This window comes from Prosopis cineraria, unplaced genomic scaffold (genome assembly GCF_029017545.1).
Source record: "Prosopis cineraria cultivar Desert tree isolate PC_DT_omini unplaced genomic scaffold, ASM2901754v1 PC2, whole genome shotgun sequence".
Classification (NCBI taxonomy): domain Eukaryota; kingdom Viridiplantae; phylum Streptophyta; class Magnoliopsida; order Fabales; family Fabaceae; genus Prosopis; species Prosopis cineraria.
Window position 1 is genome coordinate 14,777,283 of NW_026555333.1, and position 23,215 is coordinate 14,800,497.

Here is a 23,215-nt window from a genome sequence, read left to right on the forward strand (position 1 = left end):
CAATTATTAACACTATGTTGATATACTTATTAACTACAATTATTAATTGAAAGAATTAAACAGTAAATCATAAACTTATGATTTTTGTGCTCTGAAAAATTGATGAGTAAAATTTAAAAAATAAATAAATAAATATATTGTTATATATGTGTAAAATTAAATATAAATGTATATATTAAAATATTTATATTACATCAGTGATATATTATAAATTTAACTTTATTTTAATTATTACATATATTTTTTTCTCCCGACCTCTTTTAAAAAAAAAAAATTCTGGCTCCGCCTTCGTTGAGTTTATAAGTAAGAAATTCTGATGTTTTAAACAAACTTGACGTTTGGAAAATTATTTGCAGAATTACTGGGTCAGCAAATTATCCAATCATTAGTTGATAGTTTTTAACATAAATTTTGGGATAAAGTATAATTATGAAACCAAAGGGAAAAATTACTTTAATGAGCCCCGTAAACGGATACCCTTTTGCTTTGCTTTCGGTTTTCGCCGTAAACCTGACTAGTGTGACCTGCAGGCTCCTGCTTTTGGCAAAAAGAAGACGACGACCACGCTTTCCCTGGTCGACGCACAAAAAGCGGGGAGACAGCGCCCAAACGCTTGCCGTGGCTCTATCAACAATTTCTCCTTGCATGTGGTCGAATTAAGAAGCAAAGCTTTAGACGTCCTTCATAAATTTCAAGTGCAGAGTGTGGGTGTAGCAAGTGGCATAAACTGAAGGCAAGAGGCATTCTATGTGTCATAAAATATGAAAGTCTCGGTTGAGGCATATCATCTGCATTCTTATTTGCGTTTGCTCTACTCTATATATGGGCTGCTACTGTGGCATTAAGAAGGAAGATGGGATTTTTGGTGGAATCTGAAGACAAAATCGCTTGATAATTGTGTTGCTGAATTTTGAGGTAACCTCCCACCTTTTTAGGATTCAAGTTTGGTTGTTGAATAAAAATAACCGTGACCCCATGAGTTGTTCTATAACGACAGAAATGGGTGCTAAACTGACAGCAAAGTAAGTTTAAGATATTGAATGAATGAGTGAGTGGGGGGAATAGGAAGAACATAAGGTAAATTACCTTTTTATTGGACTTGAATTATTGGATTGGGAATTGTGTTGATTGCGCTGATTAAATTAAGCTATACAAATTGAATTCATGGATTTTGGTGTGCAAAAAATTTTAGCTCTTGAAGGGCTGAGAAACCTAGCTCTGTATGCGAAACATTTTTAGGTAAATATGAGTTATTCAATGTGATGGAATTTTGGTCTATGTCTGGGGGCTGTTTTGCTTTGTTTTTGAGCTGATGAAATGGAGCGGGCTATGCACATTCAAGAGTTGGTATTGTTGCCTAATTAAGTTGCTAACCCGGATTAACATGTTATTGATATGGTTCTTTCATATTGTGTGCTTCAAATGTGTTTTGAAAGAGAAAAAATTGGATCTGATCGCCACTAACACCCCCCCAAAAAAAAAAAAAAAATTGGAACGGACTTTCTTTGTTGCGTTGTGACTATTGTACTGGGGTGATTAAATAAGTCTCATTAAGGTAATGGTTTTGTCTTTCCTTTTATATTGGTACTTAGGAATAAAATCGTGGCCAATATTTTATTATTGTTCATGACATGTTGTGCGCATGACTACAATATGTAGTTTACTTGACTGCTTATTGATGTCTGGGTTGTAGGCTGAGCCTCCTCATGGACCTTCAATGTTGTGATACCGGTATGTGCTTGAGCGAGGGTAAGGACTAAGGAAGATGTTCCTTCCCATGGATGACTGATGGTAATTGAATTTGGGTTGAGATAGTATATCTCTCTTCTACCGTGTGTGCTAATCTTACAAATAACGGCAAGTTTATTTATTTATTTTTTTTTTGGTGAACTATGAGTGGTTTGATTTTTTAGTACTGAGCGTTTGCATGATTACATAACTGGAAGGACATGTATGTTGATAGGACTTTGATAGAGCTGGAAAATTTATCAAAACATGTGAGAGGAAATTGAGGGGGAGACAGGGGTCAAAGAGGAAAGATCCAGCAGTTCAAGGCTATTGTCCTAAGGTTCCTGATAATCGGGAGTAAGTAATGATGCTTGTAGAGTGGCTATAGACTTAGTTCAGATGCTAGAGTTACCTTTTGGGCTGCTTTAATGTTTTACTTTGTTTTGGGAGGGACTCAGACAGAATGTTTTAGAATGAAGACGGAAGTGAGGAGAGTCCTGGTCTCTCGAACACCAGCTAGGGACTGTTTCAGTATTTTGTTCTTATATTCTTAGTACTTGTTAGGGAATAGGGTTTTGGCCAGAATCAGTGAAAGCCATTTTGTAACACTGATTTGGTTATTCAGTCATTAATAGCAAAACCTCAGCATTTCCCTCATCATTGGCTTGCTATTATAGCTTTCTGTTGTGCATTTAATTTTAGAGTTGGGCTCTATCAGACTTTTAGGCTCATCCTGTTGTGGGATATCTTTTATCTACAGGTGAGGCTTCATCTGGAAAGGGACAAGTGAAGTAGACTTCGTGTGGCCAAGCTGTGGCCAGTGTAAAATGTATGTATATATATATATTGGGTTTTGGGTGTATATACTTTCTACACCGTACATGTGATGTTTGTAAATAACTTACTGCTTTTGATATGTTTACTTTTGTAGTTGAGATATGGTCAAAGGTAAAAGACCCATTGTTGATGATCAGAGTTGAAAGGTAGTGCTATTGTTATACTGTGTATTGTGTTTACTTGATGGAAGGGATCTAAGAAGCAAATTTAACTTGTGATTTGTTTATGAGTTTTGTCACCCTATCTTGGATGGTGTAGCGAATCTACAGTTTTGCTTCCATATCGCACTAATTGGTAGTATACTGGTGTTGAATTAATGTTGGAACTAATGTAAAGTGGTAGGATTATACTGAATGAGTGAATGGTATGCATTATGGAGGTTTTCTGTATTCATCATAGGTTTAGAATTTGAGAGTTGTGGTCGATGGTCTAACAATTGAAGGTGAACATTTATTATAGTTGAATACGTTCTTAATTTAATAAGGTCTTGTATTGAGGCCAAATAACTTAGTCAAAATTTTGCAAATAAGTGATTGGTTTTGGTTGCAAAGGTTTGGGTATAAGATACCGGTTTGCCCCTTGTTCTGGATCAGAACAAACTTTCACCACAACTTAGTTGAAGTCCCTCGACAACAAAATTCCTTGAATGGCATCAGAGCATGGTTAAGAATATTTTTTTTTTTAAGATTTATTAGAAGGGTAAAAAAAAAACGTAAATTACAATTTGTGGAGTTTAGGTGCCTAATTAGTTATTAAAAAACAAAATATTTAAAATTTAAATAAAAAGGGTTATTCCTTTGATGCAGTAACCTGAGTTATAAATGGAGTATACTTCACAATCCATGAAAATGCAAACTTAAGGTTAGTGATATTGTACAAATTTTCTTGGCAGTATGTCACAAGTTGGTAAATTGAGATTTTATTTTAATATTTTAGATGCATTTATATTTCATCATGCCTGTCTCTTTTGTTGCTAGATGCTTTCAAGTCTCAGAGTGAGTTTATCAATTTCTCAACGATTTGAAATTTGTGGGTGTGGTGATGGAGAACCCAAACCCACATATTGCTGCTTCCCGTTCAGATTTCTATGTCTATCTCCTCCAAGCAGGCATCAAATCCAGAGACCTCTTCATTGGAAGATTAGTTCATGCTCGAGTCATCAAAGAAGGGCTTTACCTTGGCATCTTCTTGATGAACAATCTTGTTAACTTCTATGCCAAAACTGGGTCTGTCTCTGATGCTCACCTTCTGTTCAATGAAATGTCAGTGAAGAGTACATTCTCTTGGAATACAATTCTCTCAGCATTAGTCAAAGGAGGCAACATAGAAGCTGCACATCATGTTTTTGATGAAATTCCTAACCGTGATTCTGTTTCATGGACTACCATGATAGTGGGTTTTAACCGGATGGGTCTTTTTAATAACGCAATTCAGCTGTTTCTGAGGATGATTTCAGATAGAATTTTGCCAACTCAGTTCACATTTACAAATGTTCTTTCCTCATGTGCTGCAATTGAAGCCTTAGATATTGGTAGGAAGGTTCACTCCTTTGTTCTGAAACTTGGGGTCTCCAGTGTCCTTCCTGTAGCCAATTCCTTACTTAATATGTATGCAAAGTCAGGAGATTCAATCACAGCAAAGGTTATTTTTGACAGGATGAGTCTGAAAAACACATCTAGTTGGAATAATTTGATTTCAATGTATATACAATTTGGTCGACTTGACCTTGCTATTTCTCTTTTTGAGCAAATGACTGAGCGTGATGTTGTGTCCTGGAATTCAGTCATCTCTGGATACAATCGATGGGGTTTTGACATAGAAGCTCTTGAAACCTTCTCTTATATGATCAAGAGTTCTGCCTTGAAGCCAGATAATTTCACTTTGTCTAGTATATTATCAGCTTGTGCCAATCTTGAAAACTTGAAATTTGGAAAGCAAATCCATGCACATATAATAAGAAATGATATGCATGTCACTGAGATGGTGATAAATGCGTTAATCTCAATGTATGCAAAATCAGGTGGCATTGAATTTTCTCAAAGAATTGTTGAATTAACTAGTACTTCGAGGATCAACGTTATAGCTTTTACATCCTTATTGGATGGCTATGTCAAAATTGGGGATGTAAAGCCAGCGAGAGAGATATTTGATTCTATGAAAGGCCTTGATGTAGTTGCATGGACAGCTATGATCGTTGGCTATGTGCAGAACGGCTTAATAAGCAATGCTTTAGAGCTCTTCAGATCAATGATTGGCGAAGGTCCGAAGCCAAACAGCTATACTGTTGCTGCCATATTAAGTGTTATTTCGAGCTTGGCTTCGCTGGATCTTGGTAAGCAAGTTCATGCCACTACCATAAGATCAGGTGAAGCATCATCAATTTCTGTTGGTAATGCTTTGATTACCATGTATTCAAGAGCAGGAAGTGTGAAAGATGCAAGGCAAGTGTTTAAACAAATATGCTGCAACAGGGATACGGTGTCGTGGACTTCCATGATTATAGCTCTAGCTCAGCATGGTCTTGGAAAAGAGGCCATAGAACTGTTTGAAAAAATGGTGAAATTTAATATAAAGCCCGATCACATCACTTTTGTTGGTGTGCTATCTGCCTGCACACATGTGGGTTTGGTGGAACAAGGTAAGGGCTATTTTAATTTGATGAAAACCATTCATCATATTGAGCCCACCCATAGCCATTATGCATGCATGGTTGACCTCTTAGGACGTGCTGGATTGCTTGAAGAAGCCTATAATTTTATTAAAAATATGCCTATTGAACCCGATCATATAGCTTGGGGTTCTCTTTTGGCTTCATGCAGGGTTCATAAAAAAGTGGATTTGGCTAAAGTGGCAGCTGAAAAGTTGCTTCTTATTGATCCTAACAATAGTGGGGCTTACGCAGCGCTTGCTAATACATTTTCAGCCTCTGGGAAGTGGCAAGAAGCTGCAAAAGTTAGAAAGTCAATGAAGGATAATGCAGTGAAAAAAGAACAAGGGTTTAGTTGGGTACAAATCCAGAACAAAGTCCATGTCTTTGGGGTTGAAGATGGGCTTCACCCACAGAAAGATGCTATCTACAACATGATTTCAAAAATATGGGAGGAGATAAAGAAAATGGGCTTCACTCCGGATACTGATTCTGTGTTACATGATCTTGAGCAAGAGGTCAAGGAACAGATCCTTAGACATCATAGTGAAAAACTTGCTATTGCATTTGCATTAATAAATACTCCAGAGAACACTACACTGAGGATCATGAAGAATCTTAGAGTTTGTAGTGATTGCCATTCTGCCATAAAATATATATCTAGGCTTGTATCCAGAGAGATTATAGTAAGAGATGCTACCCGTTTTCACCATTTCAAGGATGGTTCTTGTTCATGTCTGGATTATTGGTAGAGGAAATGGCGAAATTTTCAAGTTGAATGTGACGGCAAGATTCATCAAAGATATAGTGCTTACGTAAAAGAAATAACTTTGACAAGAACTTTATATAGTTCCTTGTGCTTTGAGATTCAATGTAATTTGCTGATGAAATCTCATTTAACCATTTTGGATAGCATCGCTAGTATAGAATCTTGTCGCTCCATGTTGGATATTCTTTAAAGGCTATACATATGTATACTGAAGATGCATCATATGCAGACCAAAAGCTTGTTAAAAACTTCTTGTTCATCTTTACAGTTAACCTTGCTCAGCTGCAATTCGAGGAAAAAAATAATAAAAAACAAGAAAAGCTTTTTTTTTTTTTTTGGGTGCCAGGGGTGTCCTCAACTGAGAGCCAACGACCAATCCCTTTTAATTTTCCGTTTCAAATGTATCTGAAACCTAATTTTAAAAGCACATTTTATCTGAAAAAGAGACCCAAACAACATTTCACTTTTGAAAAGTTAAAATCTACTTTTGAAATATAAGCGTGAGTGAATCCAAATGCATACTAAGAGAAGTGAGCTTTGTTTCTTTCAACAAAATCTTTTCATACTTTGGCCAAAAAAGAAAAATCTTTTTCATACACAGTTAGGGATCGACAGTTAACATAGTTAACAAAATTCAACCATATACCAATTATGCTAGAGTTTGTTGATTTTTTTTTTTTAAATTTTTAACAATAGTAGATTTCTTGTTTGACGAAACAACTTGGGTGGAGAGCCACTCATGAACTTTTACGAAGTAGTTTCTTTGATTTGGTACTCGTGAATTGCAAGTGGACATTAGATCCAGGGCTTCAACTGTAAGCTAAGGTATCTTCCCGCCATCATTATTGAGATTTATGGTATCTTTAAGGGTCTTGAGATTTGTTAGCAAAAAGAATTCAGGTCTGTGTAAGGTTTTTGTGATTGTACATATACTATATCGCTGATTATAAAAGACAACTACAGTCATCATCTTTTGAAGAAAATCATTGAAATAACAAGGAGATTTCTGTATAAAAAGTAGATTATTTATTTAAATTTTATATGTAGAGAGAAAAACTATATGACAGATCATCTTACCACATTGGCTCATAAGCTTTTATTATTATTATTATTGTTATTATTATTATTATTATAATCTTTTCAACCAACCACCTGCTAGGTAGTTTTTGAGTGGTATTTGGTCTTTGTCTTCTTGTTTGGTTTGTTTTTTCTCTTTCGGACTATGTGCTTTTGTTTTCGGATGAATGAAGTTTCCCTTCACAATCAAAAACTGGTAGGTTAGAACATACACGACTGCTTTTTTGATTATTTGGAATTTGATATCTGAGTCTTCTTTCCAAAGTTTCTAGGTTAGGTCAGGACGTTTTGACTTTTGTGAAGAGAATCATATCTCAACTTTAGCAATGAAAGTGCTGTAAATCTTGGAGCAACGGTTATGATTTCTTCTTTGAACATGCTATTTACTGTCTGTATATGGATACCAATCTTCTAATGCCGACAATGTCCTTTGAACATTGAGATTTCCGCCGCAATTCCTTTATGCAGACCCAGCCTTTTCTTTTGGTCATCATATGTTCGCAATTAAACAAATGCTTCAAATTTCATGAACTAAAATGCACGTTTCATTAATTTTATTGAGTTTATCAAAGTACTTAAAATTTGATTGATTATTGAACTATTTAAAGTATTAATTCAAAAGTTAAGAGGTGAATCATGATGAAACTTGTTATAAGTAAAATATTTTATTGAATTAGTCAAATTATTAATTTAATATGTACTAATTCAATCAATTAGATTAATACAGTTTTTAATACTATAGTTGTATAGTTGGCGTGAACTCTTTGTTGCTTATTATTGGATTGGCCGTTCATTAAATCTAAATATAATCATTATATTTTGTATGTTACCATTGGAATTTGTTGAATACTTTTTTTCAATTGACAATTTTATTTTCACTATGTATGTAAATCATGTTATGGAAACCCACACCAAATCAGTCAGGTCAACTCATAAATCGGTGACCCAATTTCTTTTTTGGTTTAGGTTTTCATCTAACCCAATCAATGGTTGATCCGATGTAATCCAATCAACTTATAGTTAACCCAAGATAACTCAAGGGGTTGATAAGTTGGTTGGATTATTATTTTTTGTTCACAAAGCTCCCAAAATCATGTTGTTTGATTATCAAAATATTGCAAATCTTGAAAATGCCATTCACAATGAAACCACAGCTGCTCCATCAACTCTTGAGAGGGATCATGAAGGTTTATTACATCTATTATCATGTCTCATATAAGTATATGAATTTCTTGAAATGTCATTTATTAGTATTAATTTTTGTTTGTTATAGGTGATGAATTCATGAATATTCTAGAGCCCCCATCTTTGCCTAAATAATGTTGCTAGTGGTTCTGTTTTTTTCATTCAACTCATAATATCTCTGGAGATTTAAATGAAGTTAATGATGACTTTGGTGTTGATGAATATTAGTTTTAGACTTTTTAATAATTGAAGTGTTATAATTATAAAAATAGATATTTAAAATGTTATATTTTATTATTGTTAAATTTTAAGTGGTTGGATTTAGTTGAGTGTTTTTATAATTAATGTCTTCTTATTTAAATTATATTATTTTAATTATAACCAGTTTAATCTCCGATTCAACCTTGATTAAACCATTAACCCATGACCTAATGCCATAATCGATTCAATGATCAGTCTGGTTTGACATACCTTGATGTAAACATCAAATTTAATTATTAATAAATTACTATTTCAATAGTAGTGTCACTTCCATTAATTGGAAGAGGTCTCAAATTTAAACATGGTGTTGACATGCTTGTGTAAGTGTAAATATATGAGTTTTTTTTTTTTCTTATAAGAAAGGGTTAGGTTAGAGATAACTTTTTTTAAAAAAATTCAAATTTAATTATAAATTATAGGGGATGGAGTCAGTATTTTTTTGTTTTTGTTTTTCACAATGGAAAGGCAAGCACAGCTTGAAAAAGGAAAGAAAAATTACAAAAGGATCAGAAAAATACTAATGTGCAGGCGCAGATTGCCTTTGTTTCCAATAAAGAGATTCACATCCAGGGGGGATCGTCGAAACCAGCTCAGTAACAAAATCAGATCCATAGGCATCACGAGCTAGATAATCCGCACAACCAATCAGGTGTCTTGGAGAGATCAGAATGTGGACTTCCCAATCAACATAAATAAGGTCCCTTATCTCCGAATTATCAGCCCTTGATGGTTGATCCACTGGACATTCGCCTTGCAAGAGATTTATGGGATTGAGAGGGTCTGAATATAAGTAGACCGAAGAATCCCAGGTGATGGAGTCACTGTGTATATAACTTTTGTTTATTCCATCACTCACGTATCCTGTGAAATTTGGACGTATTACTGCTTTCCATTCAAACTATTATCACCTGCGTTGGTCTCACAGATATCTGGAGGACGTTTGGGACATATATATTTAACACGATTGTATATTTTAGTATTCAAATTTAAAATTTTAAGATAGGTTAATTCAACTTTCTTAACCAGTTAAACGAAATATCTCTTGATCATTGTATATATAACTTGATTTAAGTTCATCTCATCTTTTCCTTTTCAAAAAAAGCTATATCAAATTATGATTAAACTAAAGTATCGTATAATTATGTTTTTTTTTTGTTATTTATGATTTTTTTTTGACAAAATATCAAGTAAAAGTCCCGACAATATTATTTCACTAGAAATAACACAGGGGTGGGAAAACCCGATACAACCATTTATGATGAATATTGATTAAGATACATTTTTCTTAATTACAAATAATTAATCGTAACAATAAAATTGCAACGAGTGCAAATTAGATTCATTTAATTTATGAATCCGGAAAAAAAGTAACACAATAGATATGACATTGTAAAATCCATTTTTTTTATTTTTTTAATCTTTCAAGTAATGTATTATTTGATTTTTTTTTCCTCATGAACGACGCAATCAGATTCAGATAGTAGCAAAATATGAGAAAAAGATAGAACCAAGGGAATTAATTAGTAGAAGAAAGGATGTGCGTGGGAATGAGGTCAAAGTCAACATTTGGTAATGAGAATTTTGGAATCAGATGTGGGCGCAGAGATAGGCTGTCATATTTATGTAGTTTCTTTACTTTGTCAAGGATTATATATTATTGATCAGGTAAAATGTTGGATTTTGTCTAAAGGTTGAAAGAATGAATCAAGATCAGGCCAAAAAAAAAAAAACAAAGAAAAGAATGAATCAAGCATACACATGCAACATGTCAGAATTATTCAAGGCTGTAAATAAAATTAATGAAAATTAATTCTTGACTTAAAATATCTATAATACATGATACATCATTTTAAAACATACTAAGCACATTTTCCCAATATTTTCACGAGCGACTTCATTGGGTATGAATAATATAAGATTTTATGGGTATTTTATACTGTATATTGAATATTAATATTGGTTTGATATGTATTTAATTTATACTTGATATAGATGATGTTAATATTAAAGATTGAGAAAGTAATTATTTTAATTTTTGGGGGTGATGTTACTAGTTAAATATAAACGTGGTGGTTTTTTTCCCCCCTTATGCTGGTGGTAAATATAAGAAGTAATAGCGAGGTAGGACTTTCGTTTCCACGCTTTGCATCAACTCTGGAAAATGAATTGTACTATTTATGGTTAGTAACTAATGTGATTTACTATGTATTTTATATTGATATTAGTTAATATTAATTTTCTTTAATTAGTATGATTGCAATTTTTAAATAAGGTGACCTAGTCTTTAAATTTTAAAGAGGAAAATGTTTTTAAACCAACAAAGGGTAGGACAAATTAAATGTTTTGCTTTGCTCAGAGTTTTCAAATATTTTTTAAGAAAAAAAAATGAAAATTGAGACAATATATTATAGAGATTAGTTGGTCTTGCAAGAAATTCAATATATTCAATATCTTACTCTTTTATAGACTATTTTTAATGTCGACATCAATATAAAAATATAAAAGGCTTATGGAGTTGTATGATTCATAGATGCACATAGATTGAGTTGCAGTACCACCCCAACTCGATAGTTAGCTTAACGATAAAATGGGTTTAATTTTCTAAAATAAGACCTCGTTTTAACCTAGAAACACCCAAAAAAAAAAGTCAAGCTAGGCTACCCATTAATATGCAGGACTATATTCTAACATATTTTCTTTTAACTTTTATTTTATTTTTAAAAAAATAGCTTTTGATTCCTTTCATATTTGTTATAGGTTTTTATTTTTTTTAATATTTTGAATCTCTACATTTTTATTTTTTTGATATTCAAAATTTTTAAATAAATAAAATGAATACAGTATATAAATCTTGAATGAAAATAAAATATTAGAAAATGAAAGTGAGGATAAAATGTTGATGGGTCAACTCAGAATTTAAGGTAAAAATTAATTCAATAGCCTTTTCACAAGCAAGCAGTTCAGCCATGAAACCAAATTCGGCAGCAACTGTTCACTCCAACGAGTCAAGTTGAGTCAAATTGGGTTTGACAAGTTTTTGATGTCTACACTAACAGCTCTTCATAAGCTATTAATGATATGAATTAATTGCTCCTTATGCATGTAAAAGCACAATTGCCATTATAGCTTATTGATATATGGATCCACTAATCCACACTTGTAAAATTGAGGATTTCAAGATAAAAAATAAAATAATTATATATGTATATTAAGAATATTGTATTTTCTCAATTCTTTTTTATAAGACAGTTTTAGAAGGTTGTTGTGACATTCATATTTATAAGAGGCTTTGTAAAATATAGACACAAAAAAAAGTGCTCCTAAAATGATATTTTTAATTAAATAAGAGAAAGAGAGATCGAGAAAGTAGTATTTGATAAAAATATAAAATGTATTTGTGAAAAAAAGATCATTTTAAAATATCAAATAATTTTTTTAGTTGGTGCAAAATAATTAAATATCTTATAAAAAAAAAGAATGCATCGCTAGTCGTTCACAAGCCGCCGTTAAATATATAAATGACATATTATAGGATTCATGTATTTGAACTTGAATACCAGTATTTCCTAACTGTTCCAGTCCATTTATAGTCTTCCATGAACATATTAGCCAAATGCTTAATCCCAACGTCTTGCATTAGCGTAAGGTAATTATTGTAAAATTGTTGGGTATTCAGCAATTTTCTCCAAGCCTCTATCCAATAACATCCTCACCGTCTGGAGTAATAATAACTCAAAGAACGCAATTGATACTAAATGCCACTATAGTTTTATCGATATACAGATCCAGCCTTGTAAAATTTAGAATTTCAAGATAAATAATTAAATCGATCATACACATTAAAAGAATCACTGGCTTCCTTTTTTATATGATATTTTTAAAAATATTTTGCCATTCATATTTATAAGACGTTTTGCAAAATTTAGATAGTAATTATTTTTTTAAAAAAATGCTTTTAACCAAAAAAGGTTGGGTTTAGCAAAAGATTAAGAATAATCTCTTAGAATGTGATGAATTAAAATTTAAATCCTTACTGAAAAATGTATCTATCTCTAATAACCGTGTTTGGAATATAATTGCCACCAATTAAAAAAAAAACTTAACAGTAAGAAAAAAAAAAGTTCGCTCCTAAAGATGGTGATTAACGAAGAAATAAAGAAAAAAAAAACAGTATTGATAACAGTATTTGTAAAAAAAATATAATTATAAAATATCAGATAATTTTTTTAGTTGGTATCAAATAATTGATTATACACCTAAAAGAAACTAACTGGAGTATGGTTGTCTTAGGCGGCAAAAGAAGCACCTTGTTGCACCGGAAATAAAATAAAAATAAAGAGAGCGTAAAAAATGAAAGAAAGAGCACGAGAAAGCCGATGGACCAAATGATGAAGTGTCGAACAACAACGTAGGCCACCTCTTCGAAAATCATTCATGACGACCACTCTCTGTTCACACCGCGTGCTCCTGTTTGGGCGCGTGCTCCTTTTATTTTTAGTAAATTTGCCTTTTTATCCTTTTTACCCTTTTTCCTGTTTTCTTCTTCACAACCAAATCTGCATTTCGTTGCAACCTTTATTCCTATTAAAAGAACTTCCATTTTTGCAACAGAAAAACAACACACCCACACACCAACGTTTGATTGATTAAAACGTCGCCACCTCATTCCTGCAATGTCATTCCAACACTCAAGGCCTCACCCATTGAGCTGTTAAGCTTCTCCTCGCGACAGATTAGTCTCTCTCTCGCTCGCTCGCTCGCTCGCTCGTCCCTTCCCTTCCTCTTCCTTGTGCCCCCGAAGTCCAAACGGTCCCCAATGATTTCCCGAGCTTGAGATTTCTGATGGGGCTTTCGTTCTGAACAAGATTCTGGGCTCCAAGTTTGAATCTTTCTGGAATTGGATTGGATACTTTTTGAGCTTCAAGTTTGGGGCTCTGTCTCACTGAAGGAGGATTGGTAACATACGTTTCGTGAATATTGTATTGTGGGATCCAGATGGCTTCGGGGACGTCATCTTCTTATTGGTGCTACAGATGCAGTCGGTTTGTGAGGGTGCGGAGGCAGGACGCTGTGGTGTGTCCCGACTGCGACAGTGGATTCGTGGAGGAGATTGAGCAAATGCCTCGGCCTGCCTCCATCGTTGATTCGCGGCGGCGGAGGTTCCCGGCGGCTTCCATGTACATGATCGGCAACCGCCACCACCCCAATTCTGGACAGACTCTGCGTCCTGCGTTGAGGAGGGCTCGTCGGAGCGGTGGCGATCTTGCTATGGTTAATCCGGTTGTCGTGCTCCGCGGCTCCCCTCAACGGGCGAGTCATGATTCCGGTGGAGGACACGGGCGTGGGTTCGAGCTTTACTACGAAGACGGCTCTGGTTCCGGTCTCCGGCCTTTGCCTTCGAATATGTCAGAGATGCTTCTGGGATCTGGAATCGACAGGCTTCTGGAACAGCTTTCTCAGATTGAAATGAACGGGATTTCTCGATACGAACCACCTCCGGTTTCCAAAGCCGCTATCGATTCATTGCCGACGATAGAGATTCATGAGGATCATCTGGCGACGGAATCACACTGTGCCGTCTGTATGGAGCCTTTTGAATCGGGCACAACTGCTCGCGAATTGCCTTGCAGGCACATTTATCATTCGGAATGCATCTTGCCGTGGCTTGCGCTCCGGAATACTTGCCCTGTTTGCCGGCAGGAGCTCCCGGCAGATACGCAGAACGTTAACGCTTCTGGGCATTCCCTCACTTGGAACGACGATGACAACGTGGGATTAACCATTTGGAGGCTTCCCGGCGGTGGCTTCGCTGTGGGCAGGTTCGCTGGTGGGAGAAGAAGTTCTTCTGATCGTGAGCTTCCTGCTGTGTATACAGAAATGGACGGTGGTATTGGAAACGGCGGCGAACCGAGGAGGGTGACTTGGTCGACGACGGAGGAGGATCGAGGAAGGGACAGAAGAGCTGGAGGATTTCGCAAAATGTTTCGCAATCTTTTTGGTTGCTTCACTCCTGGAGCTCGAGCTCACCCCTCTGCTTCATCATCATCATCATCATCTTCTTCTCCAGAACCTCGAACCTTCAGGAGTAGTACTTCTCGTTATCGTCCCGTCGTGAATACCACAACACGTTCCCGAAGGACCTGGTCTCTGGACGGCAATGGCGGAACCAGACCTTGGTGACATAACAGAGGGAAAACAAAAATGAAGAAGATGAAGAAGAAAAATCAGAACTTTGCTTCTGGGTTCCTCAACTGGTTCAATAGATTGTTTTGTTATTTATACATTGAACACTGAATCCCCATTTTTATCTTCTAGATATTGTCCAAGTATCAAGTGGGCTCTGGTCTTGAGAAGGTAAATATAGGGAATTAGTCTAGATTCAAAGCATGGTGGTGAAAGTGCACAAGGGAACTGGGTGGGACGAAGCACGCTGTAATGTAAAGGGCTTGATTTGTATGTGTCGGCGAGCAAGAAATGAAGCTGCAGTGAGAGAGATCAGAGAGTCGTGTGCTGTATATGGCTTTTGTGGTGACAGGGAAGGGAAAGTCATCACATTTGTATTTCTTTAGCTATAGCTTCATCAGGTCATGTTTCAAAGTTGATGGTTAAGATTGTTGTTGATACTATATAAATGTCTAGTACCCGACCCATGAGTCTGTCACTCTCCTGCCAAATCACAGCAATCCATTGTTGATTATTTTTTTTCTCTGATGTTTTTGGTTCGCTGCACCTATACGATTTACTTGATTGAAAGTAGAATCATGTTAAAAATCAGGAGCAGGTGGGGCACACTTGCAAGCTCGTTCATCTCCAATTGACGCGGATGATTCGAGTTAAACCTGAAATCACTGGTAAAACAATTAGAGTTGAGCTTGTTTATATGAATTTTTTATAGATGATAGGATATTTTAAATATGATTAAAATAAGTTCAATTTAAATTGAGTTCAGTTTAAATAAATCCAACAGTTATAATTTTTAACTCTATATCTATATAGAGTTAATAATTTTTAACAAGCTTGATGGGTTTGCCTGACTTAATTATATGATTTTTTTTAATAAAGTAAAATATTTTAAATTTAATTCAAATAAACTTAACATGAATTAAGTGACCTAAATATTTGACTCATGCAAATTATTGGTTCTATCTCCAACATTCAGTCCAAAAATATTTTGATATTTGATTATAGTGAGTACTTTGTAATCATGCTCGTCTTGTATCTCTTCTTTGAAGTATCCATTATCTTTCTGTTTACTTAGATTCAGTCAGTGCTGGCTGGCTAGAGTCTGAGAATGGAGACAAAAACTAATAATAATAATAATAATAATAATAATAATAATAATTAAAAAAAATATAACTTTACATGGATTCACTTTACTCACATTTTATTATTAATTTTTATATTTTTTAATATTTTAAGTCTCAATATTTAATTTTTGTGTGTTGGAGGTCTATCCAAATTTTTTTTATTTTATTCATGGAGAGACATAAAATATTAAAAAATAAAAATGTAGGAACTTAAAATACTGAAAAAAAATATAGAGGCTAATAATAAAATTAAAAAAAATATAGGAATCTAAAGTTATATTTTTCTTAATAATAATAATAATCATGGAATGTGCACCCAACAAGATTAGGTCGAGTTGAAAGAAGTAATTTTTCTTAACAAAATTAATCATCTTTGTTACGAAAAGTGTATGTATTCAATATCAGATTTTACTTTGAACATAATTACTTATAATTGAAAAACATCTATGCACAGTCAAAATAAACAATCAATCATGAAACGTTTGTATTGGGCGTGGGCTCCATGTGGTTCAAAGTGAGAGCTATTTTAACGACAAAGTTGGAGACATGCTCAAGAAATTAGGAAAAGTGGAAAGGGACCTTATGGATGCTGTTGATGTTAGGCTTGGTACACAAATTTCAATTTAAAAAAATTGAAATTGGTATTGATATTAAAAGTGAGTGTAAGACTTTAAAAATATATTTTGTATAAAATAATATTTACAGGAAATCCTTACTTTTATTTTATTACATAATTAAATATAAATTATAAAAAAATTATAACTTCCCTTACAAAAATTATAACCCTAGCTTATGAGTTATGACTATGGCGGCGTAGCTTTAGTTTCAGTTTGAATGCTTGAAAGGCAGAGAATGCAAAAGTGGGTAATAAATCTAGAGTCTGAAACAAAACAACATCTTCATAATCATTAGAACTTCAAAGATGAAAACCCAATTCTACAACAGCAAATCATCTTGACAAATTGAACCTTGTTCTGAGACTTTGCTTAGTTTTAGTTTCAAACGTAGCAAATCTGGAGAAGTCAAAGCAGATCTATGTGAGTCAAAGCAGATCGTGGAAGATAATTGCAACGGCGTCCTACTCCAGTGACAATGTGTCTAACTCTGATCTTTCCTCTTCCTCCATCTCATTCTTCATCGATGTTCTGCATCTCTCTGACTTTGATTTTTACTCCTTCACATTTGATGAAGCAATTTCTATCTTTTATTTTACATATGTAGCCAAAAAATGATCTCTTCCTCCCTTGCTAACGCTGGAGTTATATGCGGGTAAACATGTTGCAACATTTGCAAGGTTGAGGTTGACGGAGGAGGACGGCAAGTCAGATCTAGTATTTTAGTTATCAAAATTTCAATTTTGAGATTAATTTTGCAATATTAAGAGTGATGGTTTTAAGTATTTTCATATAAATGATTTGTATCAAACATGTTAAAAGTTAGATTATTTTAACCTAATTCCAACTCCAACCCCCAGCCCCAATCCCTAGCATTCAGTGCCACGCACTGAACAGTACCTTAGTGCTTCCAATTCCATGGAGAGAATGTACCGATTTATTTGGAAAAGGAAGTCCTCCTCTTTTTTTTTTTCCCGACCAAAGAAAGTCCTCCTTTTTTCCAGTCCAAGAGAATATTAAATGCATTTGATTTCGCTCGTGAATGAATTTCAAGTTGATTGTGTCAGTGTGTCAGCTTGATTTTCTTGCCTGAAAAAAACAAAAAAATTGCGCTTTGTTGAGAATGTTAGAAGCTTCTTTTCTTTTCTTTCTTTAAGGATTATAATGTATAAAATGAAGAATTGGCTTTCATAGAATTGCTTTCGAGATCTGGGCACATGTTAAGCCGGCTTAGCTCGACTACATTAGTTGGGTTCAATTTGGCTTTCAAAAAATCAACTGATGTAAAAAGTTTACTTAAAAAGGTTAGGTCTAGTTTAAAAAGTTGATCTTCCTTAATCCTACAAATCAATATTCGAATCCAGTTGAAAGAAGTATTTATAATTAGAAACAACCCATAAAAGAAATTTGAAATTATGATTAGTATGTAAAAAAAATAATTTTTTTGTCATAATTGCTTTTTTTAATGAAAAATTTGTTAAGTAAGTTGAGTCTCGGGGCCCATAAGAATTAGGACATGTCTCAACATTTAAAAAATATTTATAAATTACTTATCAACAATATTATTACATTAACAATGGGCATTGTTGTCAAATTTTTGAATTGAGTATTTGAATTTATTATTTTTTTCATTTTAAGTTAACAAAATTATGTTAACTTATTCATAAATTTAGATTTGATAAAACTCAATTGAACTCATGAATTAATTTTTTAAGTTTACTATTTTTACATTTCTAACTCATAAAATAGTGCCAATTCACTCATAAACTTTGAGCAATTAAATATATATTATGTAAAATTTGATTTATAAAAACAATAGAATTCGGTTTAATGAAAAATAAAACTAAAAAAATCTAACATTAATAAAAAAGAAAAGAAAAATACTAAAACTAAGTTTTCTTATGTTAAAATTTATTTGTTGAGTATAATAATCTATGAATATATAAGAATTTAATTTCAATGATTTATATTTAAAATATATTTAAATCAAATTATAGTTATATTCTATATTTTAATTATTTAATCATGTACTTTTAAAAGTTAATTTATTAATAGAAGTAAACTCTTTCAAGTTTAGAATCTGAGTTTATGTTGAGTCTACATTCTCGTCACAAACTTATATAAACTCGCGAGTTTAACAACCTTTATAATGAGATTTGACATCACTATTTTGTGAGATACGAACCAAATCCTTTTCAACTGAATTGACTTTTATTGATTTTCTTACCATGAATGTTGTTTGATTGAGATAACATATGAAGTGATCCACAGCTCTACAAGAGCCACTAGTAAAATACTCCCCTCATTAGAGCCAATAATTCGACCCAGCCCAAACCTGCCCAAAAAAAAGTGAGATTGGGTCAAGCTTGGCTATATAGGCTTTTTTTATAAATGGCAGGATATTTTAAGCCTCATCTGAATAAGCTCAAGCATTAGAATTTTCAACTCTATATGTATATAGAGTTAGTAATTTTAGCTAAGTCCGACGTGCTAGCTTGAACCTGGTCAAAAAAAGTTAGGGTTAGACTTAGCTATATGAGCTCCAAAACTGATTTGAATAAGCTCAACTTGAATTGAGCCTAACTTGTGTAATGTTCACTTTAATATTATCAGAATAACACTCTAACATGCCGCTGTGATAACTCGGATTAATTAAAATCCTAAATAAAAATTATCACAACATAAGAGTTTGAAAGAAATTAATTTAAAACTTGAGATTTCAAGAAAAACCTGTTTCAAAAGTTGTTTAAGCTCAAATTATAATTTAAAACAAGTCATACAGGATATTAGAAGCATGAAAACCAATCAACACTTAAGCATAAGTAGGAAAGACTGAAATTTTCTCCACAAATTGGCCCATCCATCACGACAGATGGCACAGAGAAATGAGTCCTTCAGCGAGCATTGTGCTGTGGCACAATCACTATGCGCCTTGGCAGGCACCTATTGCCATGACAGCAAATTGTTGTTAGACAGTACTTTGAACTTTCAAATTATTGTTTCGCCATCCGAAGTCTAAATTGAGTGATTCAATTGTCCACAAGAAGCCCTTCGAACCCTCTAACTAATGGTATTGTTTTACACTCAAATAATCATCTGTTAAAAAGACAACACCCGAACTCAAAATGATTTATTTTTACCTCAAAACATATTCAAGGGTGTCTAATCCACACCACCTAATGCCATTAGCATCAGAACCACTTTGACCACCTCAAATGGACCACACACAATATACATGACTAATTATATCACACAAATAATCATTCATACTCAAAGTGACCACTAAATTCTTAATTTTTAATAATACAGAGGGGTGGATAAAATTCATTATAAATCTCATTTTTTTGTCATTTCAACACTTAGTTAGCATAAGAAATCACTTATATCAGTATCGAGGCCATTCACACACATTCAATCACAATCACTACAAGCTTAGGTTGAGATACACATACATTCCATAAATTCTCATAGAGTAATACCAAAACAATGCAATGCTCCTAAGTTGGCATACAACATGATGTATTAGTTATAAACTCAAAATAGGAAAGAGAAGAGCTATACATACAAAGTTCTTTACTGTTTAATTGTTCCTTTCTTTCCTTTGTCCCTACCAGAGCCTTCACTTGTAAAATATAACCATGAGGTGAGATAAATATCTCAGTAACAGAATAATTTACTATTATTAATTAACATGCATAACCATGTAGAAGTAAAGCTTTTGTGCAACAAAACATACTTTTAGCATATTATGACATAACCTTTTTTCATAATAAATGTTCATTTTCGCTCTAGCATGATCATTCTACTATTCGAGCCTCTATATTATCCTGACTGAAACCATAAATTCTTAAGCCAAGTGCACATTTACAATGACCTAAGCTCACTTTTTATAGCAGGATCACTTGGTTAAAGGTGTCCTATCTCACTTCCGAACTATGGTCTTTCCTTATCACACACAAATCGGGGAGTCATTATTCCAACACCACATCACCGATGCTAAGGTGCATCACTCTCTAACGATGTATCCTGCATGGATACTAAGGAAATAATTTCTAACACCGTGCCTCACTGGACATTAAGGAAATACATACCATATGAATTTTCACTACTCCTTTTTATGGGTGAACTCTCACTCCCTAATATGATTATGCTCACATATCTTATATATAACACATAAACATATCAAATTCCTCAAGCAATCCATATGAAACTTTCACCATTTTCATTATCTACAAATCATTTTACATGTACAAAATCCCATTTTAAAACATGCAACGTTAACAAATCTCAAGCAATAAATTAACAGATCTACTCATAAATAATTAAGCAATATAATCAAATAGTGTAAATTATTCCGCTATCTCAACCCTTTGTCACAAAAGGGTTATTGTGACTTAACGTCAGCTCCATATGTTCTATAAGCATGATGAAGCTAGAGCAACATTCAATCTACACAATTAATTGATAATTATCAATTTTACTATGATTAATCCCTATAATCACTAGATTCCAAGTACCCATAGCTCTTAAATTTCTTATTTAACAACATCAACTCTTTCAAAACACTTCAACAATCCTATTAAGCATCCAAACATACCAAAATTATCAACCCACTATCCACATTATCCAAAAATTTTCAAATTATACTTAGGGTTTGTTCAAACCCTCAACAAAATTCTAAATCCAAACTAAAACCATAAACTCAGGGTTAGAGACTTGATTTAACTTTCCAAAACTTTATCTAAGTTAATGGGTTCGGTTTAAACTTAGGAGAACTGAGATCAAAGTCTCCATTACCCTAAAAGTCAGAGATTTTGCATAAAGAGGAGGGAGAGGGAAATATGAAACTTACCTGATGAAGATTCAAGCTCTAAATGCATTTAAAATAATCTAGATGCCATGCCTTAGTAGTCATTGGTTGTTTCCCATCGCCTCCTCATACTTTTTCTTATTTCACTTTTGATTTTCAATCTGATTTCGCAAATTGATAAGCATTGATTTTGCACGTGTAATGCGGTGCATGGCACAGAGAGTCTCTTTCAATTTAAACCTTTCTTTATGCCATGGCTAGCTCAAACTTCAATCTAGCCATTTTTTAAGGCTGCCTAAGGATTCAAAAACTATATTAGTCTCCCATAAATGTTATTAATAAAAAATTCATTTGAAATTACCATTTTATTCTTATAAACACTTAAAATTCTTAGGCTGAAGATTTGGAATGTTACAATTTAAATAAGTCAAGCTTGCTTAAATTACCAGCTTTACCCCTCATTTATATGCACCACTCCTATGTAGTTTCTTCTATAAGATTTCTTATGTAAAACATTAATTTTTTAAGCGTTCTTTGATTTGATATTTTTGACTAACTAAACAACCTCTTCTACTTAATAATTTTAATTGAAGATGATTATGAATTTTTATAAGAATTAATAAATTTTAACCAACTTTGTTCAATGTGTGTAAAAATGTCAATAAGTGTTCATAAAGATGATTGGAACAACTATTAAATGCAAACTGTACCGAACCTTTCCTTTATAAACTGTGAAATATGTTGCGCCATAGGAAAAGCTGCACAGTGTGATTTATGTTTTCGGGTCATAAAATAGGAAAAATGGACGATGCTATGCTACTTTAGTTAACTAACTTCTGTCTTACAAGTTGAGGTAAATATAATTTTTAAAGGATTTAAAATAATAAAAAATAAAAATATAAGAATCTAAAATATTAAAAAAAATATAAAAATTAAAAATAAAATACGAGTAAAATATAAGGATCAAAAGTTATGTTTATCCTAAACATTTTGTCAAGATCCTTTTTCTTTCTTCTAACAGTCAACTAATCCGTGCTCAAATATTACCATAGAAAAGATCAGTTGAGCATGATTTTACACTTCTAGTATTTTTATATTTCACAAATCACGACTAATAATACGCATTTTTTTGAAAAACATTTCATCTTATGTTTTAATTGAAAATTTTATATTACAAAAACTTAAAAAATTTTATTAAGTGTTGTAAAAATTTTCATTTTTAAATAATTAAAGGCACATTAAAGTTAAAAAAAGTGCTTATATATTTATTTCCAAATTTTTAATTAAAATAAGATACCTAAAGTGATATTGAGTAACTAAAAATTTATAATGAAAATATAAAATTCTTAAACCAAAAAAGTACAATTCAAATGGAGGATGAAAACAGACTACGTTTTTATAATTTATAATATGCATAGTTCATTACTTTTATTTGAATATTGATCTAAGAGATTTAAATATCATTCGTTTTATTTTCAATATTTTATTTCCAGGAAAACATTATATTTATATTTGATCTATACTAATTTTATATTTATTTTGAGAGCACGTGATGATTTTACATTAAGTGTTAAAAATGATAAATTTTTTGGCTATTCAAATTAATTTTTATTGAAAAAAATATAACTTTGGCTTCTTGATTCCTGCATTTTACAACAATTTTATTATATATTTTTATAATTTTTTTAGTATTTTAAATTCTTACACTTTTATTTTTAGATGTTTTAGATTATCAAAAATAAAAGTATAAAGATTTAAAATATTAAAAATATAAAAATTTATAACAAAATTAAAACGTAATGTAATAACTTAAAGTTACGTTTTTTTCATTTAAATTTGATTAAATAGACACGTCTTTTGAAATGTAAAAATATGTGAGTTCAAAAGAGAAATGCCACATGGCCAAGAAGGGAGCGCACGAAAAATCAAATGAAGCCAATGTTGCGGAAGGCATCCAAGTCATTATTAATAATTGTTAAT

At 32.8% G+C, this 23,215-nt stretch overlaps 2 protein-coding genes across 9 annotated transcripts; both read left to right on the forward strand.

The window, feature by feature from the left end:
• Positions 1-482: 482 nt before the first annotated feature.
• Positions 483-6,115, forward strand: LOC129303325 (pentatricopeptide repeat-containing protein At2g22070). 8 transcript variants are annotated; one of them, XM_054942574.1, is made up of 6 exons: positions 483-915; positions 1,694-1,791; positions 2,489-2,557; positions 2,660-2,711; positions 3,372-3,426; positions 3,543-6,115. In XM_054942574.1, the coding sequence occupies exon 6, from the start codon at positions 3,607-3,609 to the stop codon at positions 5,962-5,964; it is 2,358 nt and encodes a 785-aa protein (XP_054798549.1). In that variant the 5' UTR covers positions 483-915; positions 1,694-1,791; positions 2,489-2,557; positions 2,660-2,711; positions 3,372-3,426; positions 3,543-3,606; the 3' UTR covers positions 5,965-6,115. The 8 variants fall into 8 exon arrangements, with proteins under 8 accessions (XP_054798549.1, XP_054798546.1, XP_054798547.1 ...); XM_054942571.1 differs by having other exon boundaries at positions 2,660-3,426; XM_054942572.1 differs by lacking the exon at positions 3,372-3,426.
• A 6,968-nt stretch (positions 6,116-13,083) lies between these two features.
• On the forward strand, positions 13,084-15,206 carry LOC129302067 (probable E3 ubiquitin-protein ligase RHC2A). The gene has a single exon (XM_054940739.1). It carries the CDS (start codon positions 13,500-13,502, stop codon positions 14,682-14,684), a length of 1,185 nt encoding a protein of 394 aa, XP_054796714.1. The 5' UTR covers positions 13,084-13,499; the 3' UTR covers positions 14,685-15,206.
• Positions 15,207-23,215: the final 8,009 nt, after the last annotated feature.